General features: G+C 40.4%; 2 protein-coding genes across 3 annotated transcripts in view; one reads left to right on the forward strand and one right to left on the reverse strand.

Annotated features, from left to right (window-relative positions):
• Positions 1 to 10760, reverse strand: part of SPHK2 (sphingosine kinase 2) — a 31649-nt gene extending 20889 nt beyond the window's left edge. Inside the window, exons 1-2 of one of the 2 annotated variants that reach the window (XM_087948159.1) lie at positions 10517 to 10760; positions 9019 to 9540 (exon numbers count right to left, since the gene is read on the reverse strand). In XM_087948159.1, coding sequence (XP_087804285.1) covers positions 9019 to 9442 — 424 coding nt within the window. In that variant the 5' untranslated portion in view covers positions 9443 to 9540; positions 10517 to 10760. Of the gene's footprint in view, positions 1 to 9018; positions 9697 to 10516 lie in introns of both variants that reach the window. The other variant, XM_026682417.2, reaches the window with a different exon arrangement.
• A 168-nt stretch (positions 10761 to 10928) lies between these two features.
• On the forward strand, positions 10929 to 18417 carry RPL18 (ribosomal protein L18). The gene is made up of 7 exons (XM_026682359.2): positions 10929 to 11507; positions 13180 to 13266; positions 13796 to 13903; positions 14372 to 14470; positions 15392 to 15515; positions 15628 to 15697; positions 18284 to 18417. Exons 1-7 carry the CDS (start codon positions 11505 to 11507, stop codon positions 18357 to 18359), a joined length of 567 nt encoding a protein of 188 aa, XP_026538144.1. The 5' UTR covers positions 10929 to 11504; the 3' UTR covers positions 18360 to 18417.
• Positions 18418 to 18526: the final 109 nt, after the last annotated feature.

Below are 18526 nucleotides of genomic sequence, written 5' to 3' on the forward strand. Positions count from 1 at the left end.
TTCCTGCCTTCCTTACAGGATTAGGCCAGTAATTTCTTCTAACAACCGGTTCTCTGAACTGCTTAGAATGTTAACAACTGGTTCTAGTGAATAGGTGTGAACTGGTAGAATCCCATCCCTGCTGAGGAATCACTAACAAGGAATAAAATGCTCCTGAATACATTTGTAGCTTTTTTGAGCAATAAACCCCATAGCAATAGTACTTATATACCGCTTCACAGTGCTTTATGCACTCTCTAAGTGGTTTGTAGAGTCAGTATATTGCCCCCCAAAATCTGGGTCTTCATTTTATCAATCTCGGAGGGATGGAAGGCTGAGTGAACCTTGAGCCAATCAGGATCGAACTGCTGGCAGTCAGCAGAATTAGCCTGCAATACTGCATTGTGCCATCATGGCTCTGTTGTGGTATTATTTAATTCAAAAAATTATTTAGTATTTAATTCAAGATTTATTTGATATATTTGTAGGGCCTTTAAAGGCAATGCAACCTCAAAAGATGGTTCACACAACATTACTAGAATTAAGACATAGGGCAATATCCTAAAATGCAAAGTCAATAGAAAAGAACTGGACTCAAACTTCCAGATAATGTTCACCAGTGATTCATGCAGGTGTTGAAAAGCTAATAGAGATCTGAAGGAATTCCCAGAAGCCTGGTTCTGACTGAATGAGCTTTATTTTTATTGATCACATTAACATGGCATCTAAGAAGTGACTCTGGGCGGCTTTATCACAAAATATAAGAAATATGTGGGGTGAGGTGAAGGGTAAGAGCAGAAATAACCTGGATCAAATGAGGGTAAAATCCCACAGTAGAAACAAGGATGAGAGAATTCACTAATATATGAGATAGATTCATTACATGCAAAGCAAGATAGTTCAAGCTGTGATTTGCCATAATTGTAATGATTATGGCTTACAGCTCATGAAAACCCCAAATCCACAATCTCAGAAAATTAGAATATTGTGAAAAGGTTCAATGTTCTAGGCTCAAAGTGTCCCACTCTAATCAGCTAATTAAGCCATAACACCTGCAAAGGGCTTCTGAGCCTTTAAATGGTCTCTCAGTCTGGTTCAGTAGGAATCACAATCATGAGAAAGACTGCTGACCTGACAGTTGTTCACAAAACCATCACTGACACCCTCCATAAGGAGGGAAGGCCTCAAAAGGTAATTGCAGAAGAAGTTGGATGTTCCCAAAGTGCTGTGGAAGGGAAAAGTGTGGAAGAAAAAGGTGCACAAGCAGCAGGGATGACTGCAGCCTGGAGAGGATTGTCAGGAAAAGGTCATTCAAAAGTGTTGGGGACTTTCACAAGGAGTGGACTGAAGCTGGAGTCAGTGCATCAAGAGCCACCACACACAGACGGAGCCTGGACATGGGCTTCAAAGGTCATATTCCTCTTGTCAAGCCGCTCCTGAACGACAAACAACGTCAGAAGCGTCTTACTTGGGGTGAAGAAGAACAGAACTGGTCTGTTGCTCAGTGGTCCAAAGTCCTCTTTTCTGATGAGAGCAACTTTTGCATCTCATTTGGAAACCAAGGACCCAGAGTCTGGAGGAAGAATGGAGAGGCCCACACTGCAAGATGCTTGAAGTCCAGTGTGAAGTTTCCACAGTCTGTGTTGATTTGGGGAGCCATGTCATCTGCTGGTGTTGGTCCACTGTTCTTCATTAAGTCCAGGGTCAATGCAGCCATCTACTAGATTTTGGAGCACTTCATGCTTCCTTCCACAGACGAGCTTTGTGGGGATGCTGACTTCATTTTCCAGCAGGACTTGGCACCTGCCCACACTGCCAAAAGCACCAAAAACTGTTTCAATGACCGTGGGATTACTGTGCTTGATTGGCCAGCAAACTCGCCTGACCTGAGCCCCATAAAGAATCTATGGGACATTGCCAAGAGAAAGATGAGAGACATGAGACCGAACAATGCAGAAGAGCTGAAGGCCGCTATTGAAGCATCCTGGTCTTCCATAACATCTCAGCAGTGCCACAGACTGATAGCTTCCATGCCACGCCGCATTGAGGCAGTAATTGCTGCAAAAGGGGCCCAAACCAAGTACTGAGTACATATGCATGCTTATACTTTTCAGAGGTCCGATATTGTTCTATGTACAATCCTTGTTTTATTGATTGCATATAATATTCTACTTTTTTGAGATTGTGGATTTGGGGTTTTCATGAGCTGTAAGCCATAATCATCTCAATTATGACACATCACGGCTTAAACTATCTCGCTTTGCATGTAATGAGTCTATCTCATATATTAGTTTCACCTTTTAAGTTGCATTATTGAAATAAATGAACTTTTGCACGATATTCTAATTTTTTGAGTTTCATCTGTTTTTTCTGCAATAATTCAATTCCTTGATTGAACATTCCTTATCATGGTATCTAACTAAATAAATCTGTTACCTGTTACAGAACACATTGAACTCACAAATCCTACTAAACTACACTGGTATGCCCAAAGAATGCCACTGAAACTGGCTAAGCAATTTTCATGCAACACAACTTTTTGTTAGTCTCCCACAAAGTCAGGAGACATGCTTCAAGATGCTTAATTCCTATACAGGTAGTTTCTTCTTAGAACTGTTCATTTAATGACCATTGGAAGTTACACTAGTACTGAAAAAAGTGACTTATGATCATTTTTCACACTTATGACCTTTGCAGCATCTCCATGGACATGTAATGAAATTTGGCCTCTTGGCAATTGACTCATTTATGACAGTTGCATAAATATCAGTTTTTGTGGCTTTCTGACAGGCAAAGTCAATGGAGAAGCCAGATTCCCTTAACAATTATGTTGCTAAGTTAACAACTGTAGTGATTCATTTAATAACTATGGCAAGAAAGGTCCTAAAACTCACTTAACAACTGTCTTGCTATGCAACAGAAATTTTGGGCTTAATTATGATTGTGAGTTGAGGTCTATCTGTACTTTTACACCTTTACACCCTCCTCAATAGACCAGCAATTTCATTTAATGAAATGCAATTCCTATTCAGAAAAATATGTGGTTCCCCCATTTTCCACTTTATATGATGTGCACAACCAAACAATTTCCACTTCTGGTTTCTTTTCCCAAATGCCCGCTTTTTATAAATTGGCATCAGCATTTCTTGCCTAGGCTGATAGGCCAATGGGTCTGGATACGTTGCAGCCCAAATGTCACTATCCCTGAACCCTACAAGAAACTCTCTCAGGTCACAATATGCAAAGCAAGAGCAAAGCGTTTTATAGATCGATACCTAGTGATTCTTCCAAGGACAGAAGACGCACAACAGATGCAAACCCTTCAAAAGTTGGCAGCAACTAGTAGCTCTTAATATGACAGAAATGGAAACTCTCTTGGAGACTATGAGGAGAATTCCATCAATAATGTATAGGATTGAGTGCAATCAATTTGATCACCCTCAAGTAACTGAATTATCCCAATGTATTATACAGAGACTATTTAATTATACTGATCCCCATAGACAATATGATTAAATACAATTGAATTTAAATGCTGTTTCTTCTTTATGCTGACAACGCCCATGTCTTTCCTGCTGGTCTCTGCTATTTCTCTGCATGCCATACAAAGATCAACAACAATCCTTGTGTTGTGTGTTTGGAGACTAGAGAAAGGAGGTACCAACGTGCCCTTCCACCAACGTTCTGCTTTATGCTCCAAAGGTACAGGTAGTCCTCATTTTAATGACCAATTCATTCAGTGACTGCTCGAAGTTATGATGATACTGAACAACTTGTAGTTATGAACAGTCTTCAAAATGTTCCAACAGATCCAGTGGACACATAATCGCAATCTGGGCACTTGGCAACTGGCTTGCACTTATGACAGTTGCAGCACCCCACAGTCAAAGGATTGCCATTTGTGCAATCATCCACCTCATCCAATCAATGGAAGAAGCCAGCAGGAAAAGTCACAAGTTGTTCCAATCAGTTGCTCGCACTCTCCCAAACCAGATAGGACTTGCTTAATGATCTGCAATTCTTAACAACTGCAACAGGGAATGCCAGAATTGCTGTCGCTAAGCAATGCGGTCACACAATGCTGTGCTTTACAACTGCATTGCTGAGCGATGGAAATGTCAGTCCCATTATACCCAAGGAGATCAGAGACAACAGTCCTGTGTTCTAAGCCGGGGGTCTCCAAACTTGGCAACTTTTAAGACTTGTGGATTTCAACTCCCAGAATTCCTCAGCTGGCCAGCTGTCTAAGGAATTCTGGGAGTTGTAGTCCACAAGCCTTAAAAGTTGCCAAGCTTGGAGATCACTGTTCTAGTCTTTTGGGGGATAGTCTCCAGTATAGGGTATACCAGTTGTGCCATGTTGAGGACCTACACCATCCCTTAGGCTTTACCATGATGATTGGGAGCCCATGTGGAGACCTATTAGTAGTCTCTGTGTGTGTGCATGCCTGTGTTTGTATGTGTATATGCACAATGGAGAGTATCAGGATAGAAATGGTTCTCAAATGACTTCTCTCTTATATACTGGAACTTCGGTGGCAGAATGTTACATACAATATTCTAAGTATTGCTAGCATAACAGGGTTTTCCATCATTATAATGCTATAATTATAAGGCTGAGTTATTTGGAACTTTGTAAATAATGATTTGTAGGCCTTTTTTCTTTCAGGGTGCACAGGTATTTCAAGGTAGCTTTCCATCCAGACACTGGCAAGTTTCAACAAAGTTGTGTCATCATGAAATTCGGTCTATATTCTTGACATATATAATGTATCTACCAATATACTGTCTTTTGTATGCATTACTGTACACATTTTAGCTCAGAGGGACACCTGCCTTCAGGGTTCATTTGTGTTTTGATTACATGTGCAGAAAAAGTACCAACTGACTGTTAAAGGACTGCTTTTTCTCCTCACACTTCCTTACACCTTTTCCAACTTGACTGAGTAGCTGAAATTCTTCATTTTTTAAAACTTCAGCTGAAAAACATACCATTGGTACAAAAGCAAAAGTGACAAATTTACTGTCAACGGAATGATATTACGAAAGAGCCTGTAGGTTGAATTCCTAGCGTAATACAACCCTTTAGATTTTAGCCTGTCCCACAAAATATTCTGGATGAGGAGAACAGAACAACATTGTCTAACCAAACAAGTCTAAGAATCTGGAGAGTGAATAAAATTCATAAGTTAAACAATAAAAGTTGTTTAGCATCATTTGAAGGAAGTACTCAAAAGCACAAATCCTATATCACACAGTAAGGAGTAAACCTGCATAGTGTTTTTTTCCCTGCCAGGCCACGCTTCTTCCACAAAACCACTAACCACGCCATAAAAGCATCATATAAATCTTCTAGCAGTAAATGCATTAGCCACCCATCAGCAATGGGTAATGTGTCATACAGAAATTTCTGACCACTTCTGAACTAAAATGAATGGGGGTGGACGATGTGCTTTCAGACAAATTCCCTTTTAATACTGGCCCTCCTATGCAGTGTTCAGCATTTCCTCTGCAGTTTTTTAATTGCTGGTACAGCTTTCTGTGTTTAATGCATTATCATCACGATCCTTTAGAAAGCTTGCTCTTTCTCCTGGTACCAAACTCTGAAAGCAAACACTTGTATTCTAGGAGGGCATACAGTTCTGTACAAAAAGTACCGCATCTTATAGAGCAGCAATTATTTTGATTTGGTTCTTGATAATTCTTCTTGCAGTCAGCCGATTCCTGACTTCTTTGTGGAATGTGTAAAGCGAGATGCGAAAGGAGGCGAGATTGCTGTATTTTTATGTTCTTCGTCCTTTAAAAAAAAAGGTCACCCACTAGTTTTAGCTAGCACTAAATCAGGCACTGCTAGGCTAAACCGCATGTTGTGAACTGTGAAGTCTCGGAGAACATTTGAACTTGGCATGAACAGGCTTTGATTAGACAGAGATGGGCAACTGTGGCCCCTTTACAATCTGTGGACTTCAACTCCAAGAATTCCTGAGCCAGCCATGCTACCTCAGGGATTCTGGGAGTTGAAGTCCACAGGTCATAAAGGGCCACAGATGTCCACCCCTGGTTTAGAGGTTAGAAACTCAGCCATTTGGGGGCAACAAATTGTCTATGGAGATTCTCAGTCATCCAGGTCATAGCTATCTCAAAGGTGCTTTTTTTCAAAAGGCCACTGAGCTGTTTTTTCCTTGAGAAAGAAATAGTTTTGCTTCTCATCCAAAAAGCTTCATCAGTTGTGACTGGATGGTGGTGGTGGTGGAAGGATAGGTTCTGGTGGGAAAGGGATGGAAGGATATTTCTCTGCAGCCATCTGGTTGTTAGCACTCTCTCTGAGAGCCATTGAGGCCACCTTTGGGGGGGGGGGTTATTCCGTTTGATAAAAGGTATTTAAAGCATGCAATCTTCTCTTGGAGTTAGAAGCTTTTAAATCTTCTCCTTGAACTTTCATAATATCTGATGCACTGCTCTAACTCATGTAATCATTCAACTATTAGTATTAGCCCTCATCAATACTTCTATTCTGTAGCCCAGGGATGTCAAACTGGCGGCCTGCGGGCCGGATATGTCATGTGAAAGTCTTGCCCACCCCAACCCCGTGAAGGGGAAAAACATCATGAAATGTCACGTGACAGCAACATGATGGAGTGAGTTAGACATCCATGCTGTAGCCAACACTCATGCTTTCATAACTTTTAATTTTATGTGCCGCATATGGATAGTCCTAGACTTATACCACAATTAAGTCTGCCAATTACACTCATCATGGTTGTAAAGTGGGTCATCATATGGCCAACACAATTTTACAACCCTAACTTTCCACTCCATCCGGAGCCACTCTCTGGGGTCCTGAGCCCGACTACACACCTGACCCCTTTGGGGGTCTTCCATGGTTGAAGCCATCTTTTGGTGCTCCAGAGTTGCCATGTACTCTGGGGGTCGGGTAAAGTAGATAGACTTTCTGTAGATAAAACAAGCCTTCCCATGGGAACCAAGGTCATCCCAACATGTGACAGTTGAAGGGGAGAGGATGGAGACAGTTGAAGGGGAGAGGACTGTTTTAATTGCACAATGTGATTTGGGACACTTGGAGAGGGGAACAGTTACTCTTTTAATTATGCTATTAACCTGAGAAACTTCAGAGTTAGTTTTGACTGGCCGTGCAGATATGATGCATCTAATAAACATGTTCTTTGAGGGACTTGCCTGCCTTGGAGTTCTGATTTCTTTGGGTGCATTACTCGGAACCTTGATACATGATTGTTAAACAAATCCATCATTTGCTATGGGGTGTTTTTGCTGAAAACCAGAAGTAAATGTTGGATTTTATTAAAAATATAGTAAATTCCAGTCACATGATTGTAGAATACCACAATTGGCCAAAAATGTGGACTAGTTGCCGAGTGTTCAAAATGTGGTCATAGGGACAGCAGCCATTGGAACTGGATTGTATGTATCTTTTGGGAGATCATGTTTAACTTCAAATGTTTGCTGACTGACCGGTCATAAATCAAGGACTATCTCTCTTCTATTTGACTGTCCTGCCCCTCTGCTACACATTAAATAAGCTGTTTTATGTGGTGCTGATAAACAAGAATACTCAGTGAAGAATCACCATCATTCTGATATTACTTAATTGAACACAATACATTCTGTATTCTTTAAAGTTGCTGTGCTGATTGGAAATTACAGAACTGAATTCAACACATTTGAATTCAGAACTGCAGTTTGTAAGCAAATTGTTCAACATAAACAGATCTTCTTCCATTTTCCATTTACATGAATTGCAAGTTAAACACATTTGAGTGTGGAATGTGTGGGCATTGCAACATTTGACTCTATACTTCCCAGGACATTTATGTTTACATTTTAAACAGAAAATTCATTAAGTTGGCAAAACATGTCTTTAGGCTGTTTATATGATAAAAGGAAAAACAGAGGGCACATATTGTGCATAACCCCACAATCATGCCTACAGTCCCTGTCCTATTGTCCCCAATTATTAGTTCCTATTCCTTATATTTAAACTTATGTTTATTCTTATTTCTATTGTATTGTAAGCTTTTGACAAAATAAATAAGTAAATAAATAAAATATATTCTCTTACTTCTAGCAGACAATAATAAGAATGGAAGGTGGTTTTAAAAACACAATTGCAGAGAAACATGACAATTTCAGCAGTCAAAACTGCTCAATGGGAAGACAGGTCTAATACAATGCAATCTGAGGAAGGTTCAGCTTCACTACCTTTGATTTCTGATGGGAGTTGCCTTCCATTATATAAAGGCAGGTCAACACAGCAATAATTTTATTCAAATTATGAGAAAAGCCACAACTTGCTTCCATCTCAATTACAAAACATTTCAAAAGCTAGTAACACCCTGGAATGCAAGTTTGCATCTTTTGTGGGTAATCCAACATCATGGATTTGTAGATTGGGAGATTAATCTACTTTGCAATCCCAGAAATTTGAAAGTAAGATTATGATGTTATAAAAATATTGATAATTAATAATCTTGTGGCAAGTATGATGCAAAGATAATTTAGAAAGAAATTGAAGAGTTAGCAAAATGTTCTAAGACAACAGAAATAGGAGATTTATATACTCTAGGTCATTAGAGCTTGTATTAATTAATTTTGACTTCTTTAACTAAAGATTGACACATCTGCTGGCAGGCATATTCCAAGATGATGTTCAGTTTTTCAGATATCTCATAAAATTGTGTGGCAGGCCTGCACAACAATACTGTATTATTTAAATTTATATGCCACTCATCTCACTCCTGAGCTACTCTGAGGGCTCTCCTACATTAAAAATACACACTTTTATTCTTTATCATTTAGAAAATCCTATCAGGATAAGAACCTGTTTATGAACTCACCCAATAAGCTTTAATAAAAATAAAAAAAGACTGATAAACATACAAACATACATAAGACTTGCAGTTCACAACAATAGTTTTAAGGAACGCCACCACATAGGAACAGATAGTATCTGCCATATCTCCAGGTGAGAAGCAATACTTCCCAATACAGAGCACCCCCTTACCTGTTTCACTGGAAATTGGAATCTCCAGCACTAGGCACTTGATGGCAGCTGCCCATTTTTCAGCCAGAGCCTGGTTGTCCTTGTAGCGCTCTGCTCCGTCCACTTGAAAAGTTTTTGCAATCCGTTGCCGGGCCCGTCCTGAGCCCACTGCTACCTTTTTCTTCTTCAGTGGGTAGGCATAGATGCAGAAGAATGCTGACTGGTTTTCTACTGTGTGGCTGCGCAGTGTGTGGCAACCCACCACATCTATCAGCCGTATCACAGTCCGTTGATCAGTGTCCGGCTTGGGTACTAGACGCTGGATATGCAATTCAGTCCGGGTGAGGCTGAGGGCATAGCGGATCCCCTTAGAGGGGTAGGCTCCAAACTCTCCATGGAGGATGGCCTCGGAACCTTCTCGACAAGTCTTCAGTACTAGGTTCATCTTGTCATGGAACCCCAGCTTTACAGTTGTGCTTTATATGTCAAACAGCTGGTTCCAGCCACTACTTAACCTCCTTTTTCACCACTCCTCCCAGCACCCTAGATTTGAGAAGCAGGATTTAAAAACTTCCCATTAGTGCAGATTTTCCTTAGGTCAGCTGGGCAGCCAATGCAACTTTCTTTCATCAAGAAACTTCCTTCCTCACTAGCGCTTAAGCATTTTCCAGAGTTAATTGCTTTTATTGAGCAAGAAATCTTTGTGTCAAGGAAATGAAACAAGAGGAAAAATACAGGTATGTACGTAACTCAACTTTTCTGAAAAATGTCATCCAAATTCTAGAGGAATGAACACAGACCTGTCTGACTCATTACAGGTTTGGTATAACGCTAGAATTAGTAAGTTTGAAAAGAGGCTTTTCTTAGCAAAACAGGTGCTTCTTCAAAAACATATGTAGAAAATCTTGTTTTGGCATGATTTTACCTTTAGATAAGATATTTAAATATTAACTAGGAAGTTGCCCAACTTGTAAGAATCTGATGAAACCAGCTGATCACAAAAACAAACCATTTTTAGTAAACTCTTTCTCTTTCCTTTAAGATTTTTTTTTAGAAGTCTGCTTCCCCAAAATTCAGACAAGGGAGAAGGAAAGAACAATTAAAGAATAAGAAAAGTTAAACAAAATATTGATCTATTTAGGAGACACTCGGGAATGAAAGAGAAAGAATACAAAAGAATAAATGTTGGGTTTGGAAAGAGAATGCAGGGACATCAACTAGCGGCAAGCGGAAATAAAGTACTTTTATTAAGGCACCCCGTTTGCCGGTTTAGCCCAACTGTTTTCAATCCCGAGGTTTAGAAAAAAAACCAGCTTCTCACAAATGTTTGCAAGAGTGTCATAAAAGGGGAGACCAGGGAAATCGTTTTACAAAGCTATTTAGCCAAAAAAAAAAAAAAAACCTTTGAGGAGGGCAACAGAGGTGGCCATTGTTATACACACACACAAATATACATTTATGCTGCGAGGGGGAAGGACGTTTGAGATATATCCCCCAGAAAGGACTATTCCCCTCTCACCGGGCACGCTTTCTCCAAAAAGCCAGATGACCTTACGAAGGAATCCGTGGGGAGGAGAAGCTCCCGGGCTCTTCTCAAGGTCTCCCTACCCCTGACAACCTCCAGTCTTCAGGACCTCTCCCACACTTCTTTTCACGCCATCCCCCTCTTTGCTCTTCTTCCCGCTTCCCAAGCCCAGTTCTCGCCTCTGCGCTGAGCTGTACATTGCTTCGCATGCTACACCGGGAAGTGTTCTTTTCTACCTGGGGAGGGATGAGCAATGGGGGTGAGGTAAGGTTCCTCCTGCCCTATCAGAGGTCAGCAAACCGTAGCAGTCCCGCCCTCAACGGCCCCCTCTTCAGACATTGGTGGGTGGTTTTGCCATCTTTGACGACAGCGCGGATATAAAAACAGCAAAGTGGCCATCTTAATTAAGGGATGAGCACTCACGAAGTGGTTCAAGTTACAAAAGAATGTTGAGTTCTTAAAAGTTCTAAAAAAAGGTTGTTTCTTTCAGCGACGATAAGTTTTGCTGAGGGGACACGGAGAATTTGAGCTTTGGGCAACGTCAAGGGAGAGAGAAATTTCCAGCTTCCTCCAGGACTGCCATCTTTAATAAATGAAAAGAACGCAGAATGTCTCGAGAAGAGGGATGCGGTGGCGGCCATTTTGGATCAGGGCAATTTCGTTCTTCACAGCCCATTCCCTAAAACATTTAAACTCCCAGAATTCTGGGAGTTAAAGTCCACAAGTCTTAAAGTTGCCAAGTTTGGAGACCTCTGCTCTAACGAGATGTAATTAATCAGATAGTTAACCCGGAAGCTTGGTTTCTTGATAAAGGAACGTGGCTCTAATCTGCCTTATGTTACATGGGCGGTCTTAATATCACCATAGAGAGGTGGAATTACCCGAGTTTCCGTTTCCCGAGCGCAATCCTTCCGTTCCCATCGTTCCTTGCGCGCCGGCGGCCTTTTCCGGTCTCTTTTTTTCCGACGGTGCCGACGCCATCATGGTAAGGCTGGAGAGGGAAGGGCGCGGGGCTGTTGAATCGGTTGTAATCTTCTCCGGGGGAGCAGCCTGGAGAGCAGGTTGTGTCGTGCTGGTAAAGAGGGAAGCATACAAATCCTGGAGACCTAGGATTGAACCCCAATACTAGGGAGGCCTGCCCGCAGAGAGCGGTTGTTGTTAGGGGATGGCGTTCGGGCCTAAGAAAGCGCCCAGCTTGCGGGCTCTCCTTTAAAGATCAGGCAGAGAAAGAGGCCCGTGCGCGCGACAAGCCCGGGTTGAATTCTTAAGTTTCACCTAATTATTTTGGTTATGATAAAATAACGTTAGATACAAAAACGGGGAGTCTAGTGTCACAAAAGTTTGCTTCAAATATCCTCTAAAGCAGGAAAAGTGTAATTTTGGTGCCGTGTGACTATTATAAAACAGCGATAGTAGAATAAAGGGCCTCGGCTTTTATTACTTGTCTGTTATTGTTGTTTGTGTTACTAACTTAACAGCAATGATTCACTTAACAACAGTGGCAAGAAAGGTAATAAAATGGGGCAAAACTAACAACTATTTCATTTTGCAACAGAAATGGCTCAGTTATGTTCGTAAGTTGAGGCCTACCTGTATAGGGAAGCAAATTAATGCTCTCAGTCTTGAGATTTTTTTTCATAGACTAGATATTATACTAACCTTCCATGTCGGAAGCACCAAAGAGCTTCTGTGCATTGGATCAGGATCAGCCAGTGATGTCTCCATTGCCTGAGGGATGCCCAGTTTTGGGACTTATTTCATGTCCCCATTAATGAGACCACGAAAGTGGTGCCTATTTACTCATATTTTCATGCTTTCAAACTGCTAAGTTGGCAGGGGCTAGAGTGTCAAATTTGTCAACCCAGCCTCCTTACCATGTGAACAAATGTGTTGCTTATAGACTAGATGTTATTATATGGGAGAGCAGATTTTTTATTTTTTTTATTTATTTGTCAAGCGATTATAAGATAACAGGTATAAGTATAAACATAGTTATGAATACATGAAATGGATACATATAAGAAAAATAAAAAGAAACAATAGGACAGGGATGTTTATGCACCCCCCCCCTTTTTTTGATGCAAACGTATCAGAAGTTTTGGGATACCTGCTTTGGCAGCAGTCCCTGATTTTTTGCAGATCTTGATTAGAGTTTAATTAGAACATTTTGATTTTGTCCAAGCTAAACTCTTATTTGACACCAGAAATTTATATAATAAATATAATACCAAAATCCAGATAGTCCTTGACTTATGGCCATAATTGAGCCCCAAATTTCTGTTTTTAAATGAGACATTTGTTAAGTGAGCGCCCCCCCCCCATTTTATGACTTTTCTTGCCACAATGAATCACTGCAGTTGATAAGCCAGTTGTTAAGTAAATCTGGCTTCCCCCATTGACTTTGCTTGTGGGACACAGCAATGGTCATAAATATGAACCAGTTACCAAGCGTCAGAATTTTGATCACATGATCCTGGGGATACAAAGGTCGTGAGTGTGAAAAATGGTCATAAGTCTTGTAGTTCTGAATGGTCACTAAATGAACAGTTGTAAGTCGAGGACTACTTGTATAAAGAAATAAGATATTTTTTTATTTTGTCGGAAAGGGCGTATATGAGATATTTCCACTAACCTGAATATTTCTCGTTTGTCACCAGGGAATTGATATTCGCCACAACAAGGACCGTAAGGTTCGGCGTAAGGAGCCCAAGAGTCAGGATATTTATCTTCGTCTCTTAGTCAAGGTGAGAGCCAAGTTTTGCATTTATACGAAGAAATGTAAAGACATAAAGTATTGTGGGGGGGGGGGTGAGTTACACTTGACAGCAGTGTGTTGTATATATAAAGGTTCTAGGTATCATTAATCATGTTTGCACGATATGATTCTCTGTGGGAATCCATTAGCAGTGTTTAGATTTAATTTTAGACCATTCATTGCTTGAATCTATATTGGTATATACAGGATAACCCAGGGTATGCTTATGCAATTAAGTATTTCGATTTTGTCCCCTCTCAATCCAGCATTTTGCCTCTGGTTCCATTAAGTAGCCTGGGTAGTGACCTCTTTCATAATGATCCAAGCAATATTAGGAGATAGTGGGCTGTTCTTTGTGTTGATATTTGGAAGAAAGGGTGGGCTTCTATTTGCAAAAATCTTATATTGAATGAGGTGGGCTATAAAATGCTCTGGATTTGAGGCTAATTTCCAGGTACCTTGGGGCAGGGAGAAAGTATATTTGATTGCAGTATATTTGGATATTTCCATCTTCTCAGCTCTACAGATTCCTGGCTCGCCGGACCAATGCCAAATTCAACAAGGTGATACTCAAACGGCTATTCATGAGCCGCACCAACCGGCCTCCATTGTCCGTGTCTCGCTTGGTAAGTGCAAAATCTTCAATTCTTTATTGTTTTTCCTCTTCCTTCTTGTCCTTCAGTTACTCCTCAGTTTTAGCCTTTTCTCTCTATTTGCCTTGTTGTTGCCATTGTTCTTTTCTTATTAAAGAAATTTGTGGCTTTGACCAAATGGAAAAAGAGAGGGAGAGAGAGAGAGAGAAAGAAAGATAGTTAGTATCAATGATGAGCTCAACATTAGTAATATTCCAGTAGAAGAGAATATTAGTAACTCGAATCCTTGCTGGTGTCTGAGCTCAGTTTTCCTGCAGATGTTTCGGTATCCAGCTAGAAAATGTCTGCAGGAAAACAAGGAAGCTCAGAGCACAGGGATATTCCCCTCCTGATTAAGGTAGATTGTAGCTAAAATGCTGCTGAGGGACCAGTGAAACCTGTGTTGATAAAGGCAAATTGGTCAGGACTGCATACTAACACAATCACTCTTTTACTCTTTAGATCCGTAAAATGAAGCTCGAAGGGCGGGAAAACAAAACTGCTGTTGTGGTGGGCACAGTGACGGATGATGTTCGCATCCAGGAAATTCCCAAACTGAAGGTATCCTGACTGGTGGAGTAATTCTTCAGATGGGAGGAGATGGATTTCTTGACAGATCAGATTTCATAAACTAGAGGAAAATTCTATATATAGGAGTGTATAGTAAATGCTGAACAATATTTACAGTATCAATTATCCATCATAAGAACCCCTGAATTGAGTTCGATTATCATTTATCAAAGCTTTGTGCTTGAGAATGAGAATACTTGTTTTATAGATAAATTGCTTTGCTGCTGGTTCTAGCCAAAGCAGAAATGCAATTTTTATGAGTGCTTTTCTTTAAAATATTTTAAATATTCTGAACCTTAGCTTACTGACTAATCATGGAGTTGTCTCATTGTAGTCAATTGATTAAGGGTATTTGATTTCTAGCTACAACAATTAAGATGTAGATGAAATGGTAAGTATAAATGTTTTATCATTTGTGTGGGTTAAATTCCTATCTGTTAGTACAATGGAAACAGTCAAGAATGTTGTTACTTGTGCACAAGCTTGTCTGCTATTTTATCTATATGCAAAATAATCTAAAATTATGGATACATAAAACCCTTTCCTGCAGGCAATATTGTCTCATTTATATTTTCCAAATGTGGATAAGCTAGTTTGGTGTAGCAGTTAAGACACTTAGGCTAGGAACCAGAAGACAGTTCTAATCCTACCATAGTCATGAAAGCCAGCTAGGTCACTTTGAACCAGTCATTCACTCTCAGTCCAATCCACCTCACAAGCGTTGTAGGGAAAAGAGGAGGATGGAGGAGTATTAGACATATTCATGCCTTATTATTAAAGTACTATAATAAAGATGGGACAAAAATAAAAATGATTCCCATAGCTAATAAGGACTGCCCGTGTTTGGTTTTTTTTTTTTTGGGGGCTTTGAGGATTCTCGTGTTGCAAACTGGGTTTTCCCCTCTTCCCCAGATTTGTGCCCTCAGAGTCACACAGGGAGCCCGCCGACGCATCATGAAAGCTGGAGGCCAGATCATGACTTTTGACCAGTTAGCCATGGCTGCCCCTAAGGGCCAGGGAACTGTTTTGCTTTCTGGTAAGTTTGGAGAGGACATTATACTTCAAAGAGTAGTGAAACTTTTATTGGTATTAATGCTGCTGCTATCCCAGCCTGACTGAAAAGATCTCTCTGAACTTGCTTTCTGCAGGACCCAGAAAGGCCCGCCAAGTTTATCGGCATTTTGGCAAGGCTCCTGGCACCCCCCACAGCCACACTAAGTGAGTATTCCAGACCATTAGGTTTTCTTCTGGGCATTTTGCTCTTGCCCTACTTTATCTCTGATTTTCAAAGTCATGACTTTTAAAAGATTTATTTTGAGCAGAATTTGTGCTTTTTGCTCATTACTTACTCTTCTGCACTAGCTCTTTTGGTTTCTAAGTGTACAGATAGTCCTTGACTTATGACCACAATTGAGCCCCAAATTTCCCTTGCTTAGCAAGACAGTTGTTTTATTGAGTTTTACGACCTTTCTTGCCATATCTGTTAAGTAAATCGCTGCAGTTAAGTTAGTAACACAGTCACTAAGTGAATCTGGCTTCCCCATTGACTTTGCTGGTCAGAAAAAGGGGACCACATGAACCCCAGGACACTGCAATCCTCATGAAAATACATGCCAGTTGCCAAGTGACCAAATTCTGATCACGTGACCAGGGGAATGCTGCAATGGTGATGTGAGAACTTGGTCATGTCACTTTTTTTTCAGTGCTGTTGTAACTGAACGGTCACGAAACAAATGGTTGTAAGTGAAGGACTAGCTCTAATTCTTGCTTCTCCTGATCAAGCTCACACACTTTCTGATGTTTTGTGTCTACCTTGTTTGAAAGGGGACACACAGCAAAGTGGGGAGGTAGAAGAAGTGTCTTCCAGGCCACGCAGCAGCCAGTATCTTCTGGAAGGGTGGGGGCGGGAAACTGTATCAAAGTCTTCCCCTGCATACCTGGGAGCTTCATGGTACTTCTGGAACAGTCAGTATGCACCTGTGCATACACCACATTCAGGAACAGCCACTTGTGGGTCAGTTGTGTTGAGCATTCTGAAAGGCGAGGCTGTTTCAAGGAGGGATGCTTTGTGAAGTACTATTTTCTGATATTCAGGGAAATCTGAACTCACATAAAGCTCCGAGTCCAATGATTGTCCTGGAAAGGTCGGTTAACTTAATGCTCCAGGATGATGCTTTGTAATTGGAAGGCATTTTCAAAGTTTCCCTGAACAATTAAATATACTGGGAAGATTTGAGAAAGTGCACGAGTTGACCCCAAAATACTAGAACGGCATCACAAGGTTATTTCTTAGGTCTTGGATATACAGGTGGTAGTACTCCACTTGTAACTATGACCATTTGAAATTACAAGTTTGTAAAGCACTTCTGGCTGTCAAAAGATGGTGCGCCAACCCATGTAGGGTCACGTGACTGCATTTCAGGTTGTGCTATTCCAGTCACATGACCATGGTTTGCTATTTACCAGTTTCTGGTCAAAAAAATGCCCATTCAGAAGAATGTTTTCACATTTATGATCACGAGGCTTGCGTAACAACTGCAGATTCACATAACGACTGTCACAAGATGTAAAATTGTGTCCAGTCACTTGGGTGCCTCAATTTACTCATCCCAGTGACTTACGACTGGAAATCCAGTCCCAATTTCAGCGATATGTTGAGCGCCATAAATGCAATCATGTGACTGTTGGCACATTGTTTTATGATAGCCAGAAGTGCTTTACAAACTTGTAACTTCAAATGGTCATTCAGCAACCAGTGTAAGTTGAGGGCTACTTGTGTAACAGTTGTTCATCCTTAAGACTTTTACAATGTAATCAGTGAGAAATTTGTTCTTAGAATTGAGAGCTGAGGATTTTTGCCTAGTTTTCTCCATTTACCAGAACAGAGAAGTCTGCTTTAAATTCCTGAGCAAACACTGGGTTCTGTAATTTACCACACCAAATTATTAGCTAAACTAAAGCTCTGCTCTCATATTTTTCTTTGGGGAAAAAGTTTGCACATGCTCAGAACGAAGTTGAAAGAGAGATTTTTGTCTCTTTTGAGTTTCACTATATTTTTAGATCACCTCAGAAAATGTTAGTGAATCTTCTAGCTTTTCTAGAAAGTAGGATAGAAATTTTATGACATGTTTTCATACACCACTGTTCCTACATTTGCATATTTTGCAGTAACTTTAAAGAGATGCTTAACATGAATTGAAAAGCTATGTCTTACAATTACTTGTTAAATGTAATATATTCAGACACAGGTGTCAAACTCGTAGCGTCACGTGGCTGCCATGTGATGTTTTGCAACATTTCCCCCATTAATGGAGCTGGGGTGGGCATGCCCTGCATGTGACACAATTTGTGGGCCACCATTTGACACCCCCCTAGTAAGGGATTTTTTCCAAGTTTACCATGTGAAAAAATGGATTGTGCTTTGTAACATCTGCAGCCATTGAACCATTTTAACAGGTTTGGGCTGCAATTTAGGCTGCTATTCTTGCATAATTTCCCATGATCTACTAGCTAGGTATTTTAGGAATAAGAAAAATCCCACTAAACATTAATTCTTGTGATTAGAGGAATTTTTAAAGGCTAAAAATTAAACAATTTGAAAACTAGAAACTATAGTTACTTGTTATTCCATTTAAGAGAGAATCCTGTTGGATTAGGGAGCTAAAGAAAAGTGACTGGAAATAGAAAGCCCCATTTTGTGGCTTTTTTTGAATTTCAAAATACTTACATGTTTTTGTTCTCTGCATAAAAGTGGTATGCAAATAGGCCATTTATCTTAAACCCTCCCCCTTTCTCTTTTTCCAGGCCATATGTCCGATCCAAGGGGCGAAAATTTGAACGTGCTCGAGGTCGCCGTGCCAGTCGAGGCTACAAAAACTAGAATGTTTCATAAAAGTAAACGCCAATGTGAATCAATTAAATTTTTTTGCTCAAATTAATATTCTGACAGCGTCTGGTTTTTTTTCCGAGAGTCCAGCAGGCAAGGTCCTATTGAGTCAACAGAATTCGAGATTTCACTTTAAAATACATTCTTCTCCCAAGAAATCC

The sequence above is a fragment of the Notechis scutatus genome, chromosome Z, assembly GCF_049901735.1.
Source record: "Notechis scutatus isolate UNSWTSFEM ecotype Mainland chromosome Z, rNotScu1.2, whole genome shotgun sequence".
Classification (NCBI taxonomy): Eukaryota; Metazoa; Chordata; class Lepidosauria; order Squamata; family Elapidae; genus Notechis; species Notechis scutatus.